Source organism: Mya arenaria, chromosome 1 (genome assembly GCF_026914265.1).
Source record: "Mya arenaria isolate MELC-2E11 chromosome 1, ASM2691426v1".
NCBI lineage: Eukaryota > Metazoa > Mollusca > Bivalvia > Myida > Myidae > Mya > Mya arenaria.
In genome coordinates, this window is record NC_069122.1 from 4,882,054 (window position 1) to 4,896,070 (window position 14,017).

Here is a 14,017-nt window from a genome sequence, read left to right on the forward strand (position 1 = left end):
TCCATTAAATCGCCTTGATTTGGCTTACTGCTTTAACAAAAAGCAATTTGAATTTACTCATAAAATATTCTGAATTTATATGAATCAATACCAATATCCAAAATTCATATTTTGAAAATGATTTGGCTTTGCTAGTCTCAGTGGACAACAGGACATTAATTTAAATAGTCTTATTATTCAATATATGATAAACAAATACCACCAACTGAATGGCCAAACGCATCAACGTAATCACAACATTGATGGACACACACTCCACACGGACTTAAATTGATACGAATGTATTTACAAACTGCTATTACACGAGAGAACATGATAAAAGGGGTCATATTAGAGAAAAGACTCAGTATAGTACTCGGAAGGCATTTTTTTATACATGTAACTGATTCACAAACGTATTTTTAAATTAAATGAAGCAAGTAGTTTTTATTAAACGAAAACTATTTCCCAAACCGTATTACAAACATTAACGGCAGATAAATATCTTCAAGAACAAAACCTAACCTGAATTTTCAGCATGATTGACGTCTGAGGAAGTCAGATGATACAAACTAAAGGTGGCGGCTTTCGGTGGACAAGTCTGGTTATCCGTTTCTATGACCTCTAAACTGTCATTTTTGAAGTCAACATGGTATTTTAATTTCCTGCATATTCGTGTAATATTTTTATTTGCATGTCCTTCGATTATCGAAGCGTTTATGATTAACAGTATTTCCAAGAAGAACAAAATATTCAGTCTTCCAATCGCACCTGGTATACCAAAAACTCTGCAGACAATCATTTTGTCATACCGTTTAGTCACTTTCAGATAAATCCTTTACTGTAAGAACAAATTCTATTCAATCATGTCATTCATTTCAGGAAATATTATGCTAATTGCATTTCCTCTACTTTAAGTGGCAAATTCCCACAGATACAAAACAAACCATGTCCAGTCTATGTTTGCTTAAATTCCAACATAATGTCTATATGAGAAGCTCCCCTGATGTCTGCGAATGTGTTGCTTCTCAGTCGAAATTTCTCCCAAATAGTTGCACTTCATGTTTTTCCAATAATGCTGATAGGTGCTACTTGTCGGAGTCTTGTGTTTCCAACTTGGACAGCGAGATGCAACCTTGAAACGTTTTTGTCGATAAAACCCATTTGTCCGACTTAGAAACATATCAATATAATTCAATAATGGGTAAGTTCGCATTGAAAAGTTGCCGCTCTTCTTGAACAATATTGAACTGCTTCACTATCGGGCAACTGTTAAATTTCCTGATGCTTTTGGCACTCTAAAAGGCTTCTTCTTTCTTTATTCCCATGGAATGAGGCTGCCAGTTTGTCGTTAAATGCATTCTCCGGACCAGCAAGAAACGTTGTTTTTACTATAACGAGTTAAATTCCCCTGGAACAGCATTTGCCCATTGCCACTAAACCGGGTTTATATTTAAACTTTTTGCTACTGAGCATGTTTCTAAAGCTTTTGGCATATATATTGCTACCCTTTCGGAGAATCATTTAAATTGGCACGATACCAAGAAACTCTTTTATACATAAATGATTACCAAAATGAGTCTTGCTAATGGAAGGCATGGCAAAGTAATGCAAATGTATGTTTGTGACCGATCATTATTGAATTACTGTCTGTAATTTGGCTATGTTTACACGGGCTAGTTGTTGCCTTCGTTTTAGTCTATATGTGCATAAGTTATATGTGCTTCATGCTTGTAATTGTACAATCCAGACGAACTGTGTACTGTTAAAAATGCTTGACACAGTTTTAAAGAAACAATCGCGTTGACATTTGGTAATTTAATGATTATTTATTGATTATTATGCAGATTGTTTATGTTGTCTTGTGGTAGTTTTATTTCCCTGAACACGGCAAATTCAAAGCAATTCTGACCTGTTCTGCATGTTTGAGATAGTCGAAATCTTAAATATATCATTATACAATTAAAATAAGTTTATAATCCTTTTTGAAATTAAGGTAAGTGCTTGTTTCAATATTGTTAATAGAGATACTGTATTTCAGAAATTAGTTCTTATATCAAATGACAAATGAGATTCTTCAATTCTGAAGGGACTAAAGCTAGAAAGTGACTTATAATGCTTTATGAATGCCAGCCCAAGTTCTCTGCTTTGTTAATCTCGTATCATGTTGCGTTGGTATGTAAAACATAATTTTATCAAGCAGTATTACGAATGTATTTTCACTTGATTTTTGACCCAATTGTGATATGCTACGGTCATTCTAATTTTCCGGTAAAAGCTCGATCTAAGCAAACGCTCTAATAAAGTACAGAAAAATGTACAATAGTCGAAATTTTAAACATAATCGCTGTTTATTGGCACAGGGTCAACGCCAAGACATAGAGCACAAACCAGAAACATAGATTAACAGCACAACATCAACAAACAACACACTATATATATAATATATATAAAAAAAACTATGGGCTTTTATCAAGGAGTGTAAGTAACCGCCTTGGAACGGTCAGTTAAATATTTACTACCGGGGGGGGGGGGGGGGTAAACTAGTTTATTTGCTGAGGGTTTAAAACCTTATACCCCTTACGTGATTTCGATCATCTTATCTATGTTAAAAAAACGTCAAAGTTCTAACGGCAATTGTTTGTTGTTTGACCAGCGAAACAGTTCATCAATTCACACTGTGTATCAAACCAAAATGGGGTTAAAAAAACAAACCGTTTAATGTGTATTCATATAGTGGGCATCCTTGAATGTGGAGATGGTTCCACCCTTGATCAAAAACTGGTCAACACCGACCAGACCACAATGAACTGAACATAAATGATCAATGGAATTATTATCTTTCCCGACGAAAATTTGCGAACATTACTGTGCTCTTGTATGGTATAAATGCATTGAACACGAAATTTAAGTCACATAGTAATGACGCCAAATTCTCAATAGCTTTTGAAATCAAATTTATGAGTCCAGGACTTAAAAATATTTTGCATCTGTATTTAAAATTAAGAGGAAGAAAATCCTAGTTAACAAATAAAATTATTTCCGGACCAGATGTATAGATTTTTAAAAATCAAATTCTTCATTGCAGACATACCAATGCTAGCTCTAGTGCTGGCTTTGATAATAGCAATTGTACCTCCATCTTTCAGTTTTTAGTCTAGTCTCAAACTGTTATTGCCAGACACTTATGAGGCATAAGAGGAGATCTTATTTTTCATTTCTAGCCGTTTTATGTAAGAAGTTTGTGTTAAAGAATAAAACTTACAGAAATAGAACCTTTTCAAAATCGTCATCGATCGGGTGGCGGTTTTTCTTTTTATATACAAGCGGTGTATTTACTTGTGAAGTTTGATTTGTTTTACCATAACTATTTACTATTTCAGATTGAGCATCTACAGAGATGAAATACAAAGGCAGCATTGATGTCGGGAAGGTGCCAGAAGGACAGCACAATGTCGAGAAACCGTTAAATCGGTTTTGAAATTCAGTTCTTTTTGTCGGCTAGGAGAACGATTTAAACAAAAACTCTAGAGAAATTAAGTTTGTGAATTGAATGTGTTTTATCATGATCTGTCTGTGTGTGCACAATCACTTAACTGTAACCAAGTACTATTAAATCAATTTATATTCACCGTCCAAAATGCCATTACAAATCCAATATGTGCTTAATATTGGACATTTTTCCACAAATATTAAACAGAAGAGTATACATAGTATATACACCTTGTTCAATAATAAATAGAAAGAACTCTAGTGACAAAGGATAACGTCCAACAAATATTTTAAACAACACATACGGGATTATGGAAGGGCGGATTATGTCGGAAGATGCATAATTCTCAATGAATTGAACATACTTCACTAGCAATAATGGACTAAATGCCCATACTCCGATGAATCGCAAACTTAAATCATTTAAACTGTAACTAGTTGTGAATATGTTATCCTAATGGCATTTTTGACATAGGAATGATTGCTCTTGATGAACACTCTGTGTTGCTTTAAGGATGTCTTGTGCATTTTGTAATGTTCATTATACTGTAATTAAATGCAACGATCGTTTGTTTAGAGCTGTATGCCGTTATCCTTTAGTTTCCAAAAAACATTGTATACTTTTTTCCAGGAAATATCAGACACATCATTACGCAAATACACAGCACGACATTGTAATTTAAATTTGATATTAATCAGTTTCATTTTGTCTTCGGCAGAATTACAACGCCAAGCGAACACAACTGTCTACGCATTCGGTTAAATTTACTTTGGTCCGGTAATAATTGTTTACGATAATATTCATACTGAGTTAATGTTATTGTTTGCAAGCATGTTTTAAGAGAAAGTTTTAAGCAATTCAAAATAAAAAATCCCGACAATGTTATAAAAACCATATTTAAAAAAATACTGGCAGGTTTTGCAAGCAAATATTTATCATGAGCATTTAAATGCGTAAAAGTGTGCGTATGATGCATAGAAATAATTGGCCAAAAAACGTTTGTCAAGTACAAAATATAGCCCAAAAAGAATTGAAATTGGTCATAAAAGAGATAAGCACAATGTTTCAGGGCAAAACAATTTCATTGGCAAAAATAAGTTTTACAATTTGCAAAGCCCCGCCCCTTTCACAACCCCACAAGTTATGAATGGCACCGTAAGGAAATCGATAAACGATACGTTCTTTGATAGAAGTATTCAAGGTAAACTAAAACTCTATTCAGGAACTTCTAACAAATAGCATCTCTAATTGCATTTCGGGCTTCCAACTGCATATATATTAATATCTGAATTCACATCATAATAACAATTAAATATGTCTTAATAAAACTAACGTAAACCCTTTTGACTTTAGAAATGATTTTAAACCTAAACTGCGTTGTACATACTTCGTAGCAACAATAACTTACATATTTTGTAATGCTTTATGTCTTATCTTCGACACCCACCTTAGAGAATTCCAACAATAACACATTAAACGTGACTTTCCAATTCTTCTTCGTTTGCCTCCCGACTAAATGTATGGGGTTTAGCAGTAATGAGTTAACACATTTCTACTAATATGGGGTGACTTGAATATAAAATATGCTGTGGAAAATCAGGGAAACATTTTCAGAAGAATGTTTCATAGTAAACAGTACTCTCAGAGTCTGATACGACATGTTATGTCGGCCTTTAATAGTTCGTATATTTTTACTTAAATTAAAGCGTAAATTACCTGCAAATCCTTGGTCTTTTTCGAATCACATGTCCTTCGATTATCAAAGCATTTATGAGAACACATAGTTCCAAAAAGATCACAATATTCAGTTTTCCCATCGCACCTGTTAAACCAAGGTCTCTGCAGACGGGCATATTGAAAATTCTTACTTAATTTTCATGTAAGCCTTATACTGTCAAAACAGATGCTAGTCGATCGTACACTTTTTTAGGAATTAATCAAACAATAACGGCTGCTGTATGTCCTTTTTGCGTTTGTAAATGTTTTAAGATAGCTATATTTAGAGCATGTGTTTTGCATTTATTCGATTCGACAACTGTTATCAAAAACCGGAAAATAGTGTATTTTGTTTTTACACACTAAAAAATGCAAATGAAAGATAATAGGCAATTCCCTCATATTTGAATTTTAAAACAACCCTCAAGGACTCATATTCAAAAAAGCATGTGAATTCAATATTACTGACTGAATGATGATGAGATGAATGGGCATACTGTACGACGTCTTTTATCATCCAGTTGTCTATTCCGATATCATAGTGATCTTTCATTCTCTTTGAGCATGATTTGTAATTATATGGAATGAATACCTATGTTTTGATAAGACTTAACTTTTGCGTGATATCTTTATTAAGGATTGTTGGGATAAGAGTGAGGTTCGTGCACATAAACGGGTTTAAACCCCCAGTAAATTTATATTTTACTGACCGTTCCAAGGCGTTACCGAACAATTCTTGATAAACATACCTAGTTTTTTATATATAGTATATATGCACTGTGCTGCTAGTGGAGTTTTGTGCTGTTTTTCTATGTTTCTTGTTTGTGATTTTATGTGTTATGTCTTTAGCGTTTACCCAGTGCCATTAAACCGGGTTTATGTTTAAACATTTTGCTACTGAGCTTGTTTCTGCAGCTTTTTGCATAATTATTGTAAATAAACTTCTTTAGTTGGCATTTATTATTTTATTTTTCATTATTTCCCTTGTTCAAAAACAAGATTTAATGCTTTTTAAATTGTTTTAAATAATGGGTCTGACAAATTGCCCTTAATAATCATTACGTATTACTTTATGTAATCTAACTATTACATCTACAGCAAATGACGCTTCATCGAACAGCAATGGAAAATAATATATACGACACACTGAGATCGTGTTACCAAAGCAGAAATGAGCACTTCGATCATGTTTACCCAATAACTTAAAAAGCCATAAAAAATATCATGTATTGCCGTGCAGCTAAGAAGAAACTACTAAAGAACACTCCTTGATCTCGTGAACACAGCAGCCAGGAACACATTGCGATAGTGAAAGCTTCTCGGCCAAGAACACATTACAATCGTGCTAGACAATCAGCCAAGAACAAACTAAGAACACACTACGATCGTGTTCGTCCAGAAGTCAACAACACAAGGCTACCGAGTAAACCCAGCCGCCAACAACACAAGGCTACCCAGTAATTCCAGCAGCCAAGGACATACTGCGATCATTTCACACTTAATATTAAGAGAGTGTCCCGAACTTATTTTTTGTTCCTTTTCTTAAGTAAGTTAAACATTGCCTAAACTGACGATAAATCTGCAGGTTAAGAGATAGTCTTAAAATAAACTTTCTTATATAAACTTACTACTGCAATATGTACACGATATAACAAACCTTTATTTTTAATTCTCTAAACTGTCGACATTTATCGTCAAAAAACAATTATATGCACGTTTTTATGTTTCATGAAAATAATTTAACTACAGGTTGACAAGTAAGTAGTATTCGTCTTTCAAGAATCAACACAATGAGGGATTCAAAGACATGAAAACCCTTTTAACGTATTTAATTGACTGTGTGTAATATATGTCCAGAAATTGTTTTTATTTGCCGTCTTTAAAATGTAATTAGCTTTTGTGACACTTATCATTGGTTTTAGTCTCCATCACATAATTCATGTCAAATGTTACGGAATGCAGTCTCAGGGGAGTAAATAAAATATTTCAATGTGTCAGGGAAATGCATCAGAAACCCTAAGGCGTAAATGAGTTATGTATAACTTGTCTATAGACTAGAATAATCAGATGAAATAATGCATATCTGCATGCCTTTGGAACGTTTATTTTAATAAAACGGTAGATTATATCCCGATAAGGTTACCGATTGAACCAGTGAGTTTATTGAACTATTAGTACACTTAATTTATCGTCTGTGAAAAACAAATGTAAACGTGCGCAGTACCAGCAAGAAAACGCAATGACGTCAGTTCTTAAATATATATATATTACTTTAACGACATGCGAAATCTCGTTGAACACCCTTAGTATCACTAGGTATAGCCGTATGGCATGACATTATAAAAAAACGTAAATAATTAGATTTAGAGTAATGAGTCATCTTAAATGGGCACCTTAACATGAAGAAGTCTTTATTCTAAATGTAGAAAAGTAATTTAAATTAAAATAACATAAGAACAAAATAGAAATTGGGTAAGTAATTACCACTTGAATTTTAAAAATCTAATTACAATATTTTTTATGGGAAATTGGGTCTTTGCCATGCTAATTTTTAAATCGGATTGATATATTCAGCATGTATTAAAAATAATCACGTACCTTATATAAATGAAATAGAAACGGTGTATCTGGGTGTGTCTTATGACAAACATATACAGTTTTAATTCCATGGTTATCATCTAAGATACTTTCTAGAAATGTATAATGTGTCAAATAGTTTTGTCAAATAATGCTCATTCAATTTTATTTCAGGAATTCATCAAACAATAACGATTTCTAATTGTCCCGATCTCGTTTACGTGTTTGTTAATGACTTTATTCTGACATGTGTTTTTCATCAGTTGAAATTGCGGGTAAAGCAGATTTTGTTTTTCATCATCAATCAAATTTCATGCAAATTCATTAAATTCGTCAGCCAATGGCATTGTGTTCTAAGTCAGTGAGACATTCTGAAGAAATATTTAAAGTATTAAGATAGTGCTCGTTCGCTTCGCTCACGCCCAGTCTTAATCATTGAGATATTACTTCATGTCCTCTAACTATTAAATCAACAACAATTTGACTGACTGCAGTAAACAATGATATATATATATACACTACTCAAACAATCATAGGAGCGATCATTCATTGTATTTCCTTTCCAACATATTTCTGTTGCAATATGGTCGTGCTACCATGCAATTTTCTCAAGCTTTCTCAAGCTTTGGCAGGCTAAAAGGATTTTTATTTCATTATGTTCATCAGATACTTTATTTGTGACACTAAGAAGTGGGTTTACAATTACCGATATCCGTCTGAATGACAGGTATAGCAGAAAAAATAAGTGTATGTTTGATGGGTAATTACTCATTTGTGTTCAGTAGTTATGTGAGGTCTAGAGGTTTTTTTAGTCAAATTTCCAACATGTTATGTAAGGTGTGTGAAAATACACAAATGTATGTAATTAATGTTCCAGATTTTAGAAAGTACTCTTACGATTCGACTGATATATTTTTATGATTTTGATCTCCGTCCCCCACAAATAATGTCAAGGTATAAAATACCTATATGTGCTTTGTAAACGGAAATGTGTAGTTGCCAGGCAATATAATGCAATGCAAAGCATCATGCATTTCCCTGCAAATAACAGAAATATATAGGAGATTGTGCAGACAAATGAGGGTCTCCTTGCATCAAAGGTACCGACAGTGTTCCAAAATGGTTTGTTCTGTTTCTTGTATATACCCAACTTTTACCCAAAAAAATGATGTTTGAGCATTCCAAAATGCAGAAGTCGTTTATAGGACCAAAAACTAAGGATGTCTAAAGAAATCATTTTTTCTTTATTTATGAGTTTTAATATCTAACAAACATAATTCATATTTATGTTGTAACATGGGTATCTGTAATATGGAAGTGAGCAAAAATTACGAAAGCAGATTTTATCGCTTTTCCAATCAACTGACATTCACATTCTTTTCCGGAAATGTCTTAAAGGCCTAGTTTAAGGAATGTTTGGCATGATAATCCTCTGCTGCTGTGCACCTCCTCTTTATTGCACTGGTATCACAGTAGGGGCCATTTCCTGTGTATTTGGTTATTGGCTCAGTGCCATTTAGGGTTGACACTTTTCGAGTAGATATATCATTGTCTCACTAATACATATAAATAATATACATATCTAATGTATTTATTAATTAAACTGATTGGAAATAAAAAATAAACAAATAAGAGTGATAAGTTTTTGAACATATATAGAATTATTATATATATTTAAATCCATTTTAAATGCATGGTCACCATTGTTATATCCAAATTGCGAAGCATCCTGGTTAAATCATATTAATGGGCTTATTATATAAAACATAACTCTTAATATTATTCAAAGGCATCGTAATGATAATATTATCATTTGAAAAATGAAATCATTTCTGCAAAAAGCGCCTAAATGGAAGAGTATGCTCAGAAACCGTATTCATTTGCCGTTTTCAAAATCTTATTGGTTAAAGTGAAACTGATCATTGGTTGCTAAGATATTGGTTGCACTTTTCATCACATTACTCATATCAAATCATACGGAATGCAGCCTCAGGCGGGCAAAACAAAACTTGTGTTTCATAGAAATGCAACTGAAACCATTAGGCGTAAATAAGAAATCTCAAGCTTGTCTACAGTCTAGAATAATAAATTTAAAAGCACGCCGCGCGAAAATGCAATGAAGTCAAGTCTTTACAGATATTTAACCTCGTTAACATTAAACATTACCATAAATTGATTTCACTCGATTATGTCGCCGAATAACTGCATCGTTCTTTTCAAAAGTTGGCATTAATTCCCGTCTTGATTCATTTGTTCGCAGGTGATTTTGGTCGTTGAATACTTAAAATTACTAAGGCAATGCTTTCAATGCATTCGTCATGGTTTACAAGTTGCTACTAGCTCCGCTTGGGCGTATATTTTTAATTGTTCAAATAATAATTATTGATAAATATTGGAAAAAGTGCGAGGTTATGGTAGTTTGAACCGCTAGAAATTCGTTTTGCATTGGAATCGAGTTTCTCTGATCGCTCGAATGCGGTGTCATGTAATAATATAGTCCCTTATTGAGTCTTTTTGTGGTGTTTGTGTACCTCGTCCAGTGCCGTTTTAGTTATAAACTCATGCCGTTAAAATATTTTTATACATAAGCTTATGATTCGAAGCTTTTCCATGTGGTTTTCGTTTAATTATTTCTTTGTTACGTGCTTCTTTCGTGTAAATATTAAAGAAACAAACAAAATACACGATTGGCAATGTGCATATAAGGAGATTTATAATCATATATGAAAACAAATTAGAAAAAACTATCATTCGTAAACAAAGTAAACATTCAACAAAAACAATAGTTCTAAGGAAAAATATAATGAAATATAATATTTTCGTATAACCTGTTCGTCATCTGTATTTTTATGACACCGATAATGCCATTAATTAACCTTCCAATAACTATGGTATGTGGTCAATTCCCTAGTGAAATTTGCAAAACGTCTCGTTAAATCGAAAGTGTATCTTTAAAACTAATGTTGGATACTAGAAGAACAGTTGACAACTCCAGCGACGTCAAATTATATCTACTTTCAAGAATGGTTTCAGTTGCTTAAATTAGAGAAACAGTGTACAACATGTTTATTGCCTTACTTTTGAATTAATTGTAAAAACACACACAATTTTTTAGCACATTTGAATGTATTGGCTAAGGGCACAAATCCAAACACTTTTGGTGGTTGTTTACAATTATCTTGGAGAGTTTTTGTTGTAATTAGTTAACGTTTCGTTTAAAACATCTATGGTTAATGTGACAACATTTGTCAAAGTACAGATTCACGATCTCATCAAATTTATGTAGAAAATCATCAGTTTTATTGGTAAATCACCCTTTAATTTATGCCATGGAGGGCTCAAATACCGAACACTTGGAAAGCGAAAATGCATGGTCATACAATTATAATTAAAGAGTATGCTATACTAAATGATCACTTAGCTGCAAAGTTATTTATTTTTTCCGATGTTTTTCAAAACATTCGATTCAAATGTAAAGCACGACTTCTATTTATATTTATCTTGAATGTATGTCAACATAGTGGAGTAGAGTACGCATGCGCGGACAGGAAGACGCATTTTTCGACGAAGAAGACAAAATGATTTAATTTTCTGTGTTAAAGAGTGTTAAGAGTTTCTTCCATTTCCTAAACTGCTCAGTATCATTTATTAATGTTCCATCTACATTTCTGCTCAGTTTAAAATATGAATTTGGCTTAGTAAAGCTCGGTAGTGCTGGTTTTCCATCCCTCGGTCCCACCACGCACGCCATAATGATGAAATCCATGATGGCCGCCCCCATCCGCCCGCATGAAAAAACGAGTTTCATCCTATTTACACTTTCCCTGATGCTGTTTGCCTTAGTACTGAACATAACATCCACTTATTATATTTGTCCGAAGAACGATATTTGTCTGAATATGTCAGTCTCACTTCGAACATCCAAGACAAACCTGGTAACCAAAGTTGCCACCCAGAAAAATAAACTTGTGAATGGCTCACTTATTTTCCTAGTCAAATTACAAATAGTGAATAAAAAAGTTTTATTACTACTACTCCTAGTAATTGCAGGTGACATTGAGGCCAATCCTGGTCCCAGAAATGCTTCGATTTTCCCATGTGGCCACTGTGAACTATCAGTGACCTGGACCCAAATTGGTGTATGCTGCGATGGGTGTGGAGTTTGGCACCACAAGTCATGTGAGGCTATTGACACAAAAGAAATGGAACACCTAGAGGGTTCAAGCGTCGTTTTGTTTTGTTGCATATGTGAAAGTATGAACATAGATAGTTTCACCTTTAACAGTTATGAGCTGCATACCAGTAATATGTTTTATCCACTGTCGGACCTGACTATAGACTATTTAAACTATACTAATCCATTCAGCCCAGTTCATACAAGTAGCCCGATAAATAAAAACAACCCACGAGCACTATCATCGCGTACAAGCCAAGTGTCGAGCTCTATAACTACCTCTGACACTAGAACCAGCATCACTATACCTAGGAAGTCTAACCTTAGACTACTAACAGTGAATTGTTGCAGTATAAAAGAAAATAAATAGGAATTTATAGCTGCCCTGGACTATGTAAAGCCCGATATCATCTGCGTGACTGAATCTTGGTTAAAGGGTATTAAACCTGGTAAGGAACCATCTAAAGGGGCCATCAAGTCAAGTGAAATCTCCCCTGATAACTTTACTTTTCATAGGAACGATAGATTGACTCGCGGAGGCGGAGTGTTTACAGTTGTGAGAAAAGACTTGATAGCAGTTGAATAAACTAACCTTGAAACTGATTGTGAAATTGAGTGGACTAAAATTAAAATGAAGAACGAGAAAGACCTATTCCTATGTTCGTTTTACATGCCTCACAGAAACTTGAACGACCTTAACAATCTTGATATGTCACAAAAAAACTCTATGATAACAAGAAAAGTAAAAACATTGTACTAGCAGGTGATTACAACTGCCCGGATATTGATTGGGAAAATATGTCAGTTAAACATAACGCTAGTGATCGCCATGTCCAATAGAAACTCATCGACATGTCTATCGAACATAATCTCACGCAGGTACATATTCAACCTACAAGAGAAGATAATATATTAGACTTAGTATTCACAAACAACCCATCCTTAACGAAGTCCTCGATAAGTATTCCTGGAATTAGTGACCACGCGATGGTAGTCACAGCCTCAGATATCAAACCGATCTTTAACATTGAAAAACCTCGAAAGGTATATTTGTACTCCAAGGCTAACAGAGACAACATGTCCTTGGAGTGTAGTAAACTATCTGACGACTTGGTTGATATGAGCGAACCAAATGTTGAGATGATGTGGGAAAGGCTTAAAACTGGTATACAGTCTATAATGGACACAAACATTCCATCAAAGATGTTCCGTAAACAAAACACTGTACCCTGGTTAAATAGAACTCTAAAGAAAATGACGAGGAGGAAAGCTAGACTCTAGTATCATGCAAAGAAGACCAAGCAATGGATTGAATTAAAGTGTTTGAATTAAATTTGTAAAAAGGAATTCAAAAAGGCGGAAATCAATTACATAAATAAGACAATTCATGAAGGCCTGGAAAACAACAACAGTAAACCATTTTGGAGATCTATAAAATTTAAACGCCAGGACAACATTGGCTAAGCACCGCTGAAACAAAAAGGAGTACTAGTGAACAAAGGTACAGGCAAGGCACAGATCTTACTAGAACAATTCAGCTCGGTATTCACCAGAAACGCACATAGATCACTACCGGTGCTTGCAAAACAATACAAGTATGACCTACCATCATTATACATTACTACTCCTGGAGTCGAGAAACTGCTCTCCAAACTGAACACATCTAAAGCTATGGGTCCAGATAAAATCTCTAACGTCATACTTAAGAATTGTGCAAGCCAGCTTGCCCCTGGTATATGTTTAATCTTTAAACTGTCGACAAACAGCGGCGTGCTACCATGCGACTGGGTAAATGCGAACATATCACCTGTGTACAAGAAGGGAGACGTCCACCTTGATGAGAACTACAGGCCTGTGTCCCTCACGTCAATACTATGTAAGCCACTTGAACAAATCATCTGCAAACACCTGCTGAACCATTTGGAAAGGAATAAGATTTTAACAAACTTGAATAATGGTTTCCGCTCAGGATATTCATGCAAAACGCAACTCTTAGTAACCCTTAAAGACCTCCTTACTTTCAATGACGAAGGTCACCAGACAGATGTCATCATACTTGATTTTTCTAAGGCGTTCGA

General features: G+C 34.1%; 1 protein-coding gene across 2 annotated transcripts in view; it reads right to left on the reverse strand.

Moving 5' to 3' along the window:
* The window catches only part of LOC128233617 (uncharacterized), a 149,126-nt gene that overhangs the window by 117,333 nt on the left and 17,776 nt on the right, over positions 1 to 14,017 (reverse strand). The window contains exon 1 of one of the 2 annotated variants that reach the window (XM_052947397.1): positions 505 to 927. The exons of the other annotated variant lie outside the window; for it this stretch is intronic. Coding sequence (XP_052803357.1) covers positions 505 to 781 — 277 coding nt within the window. The 5' untranslated portion in view covers positions 782 to 927. Of the gene's footprint in view, positions 1 to 504; positions 928 to 14,017 lie in introns of those variants that run through there. 2 annotated transcript variants of the gene reach the window in all.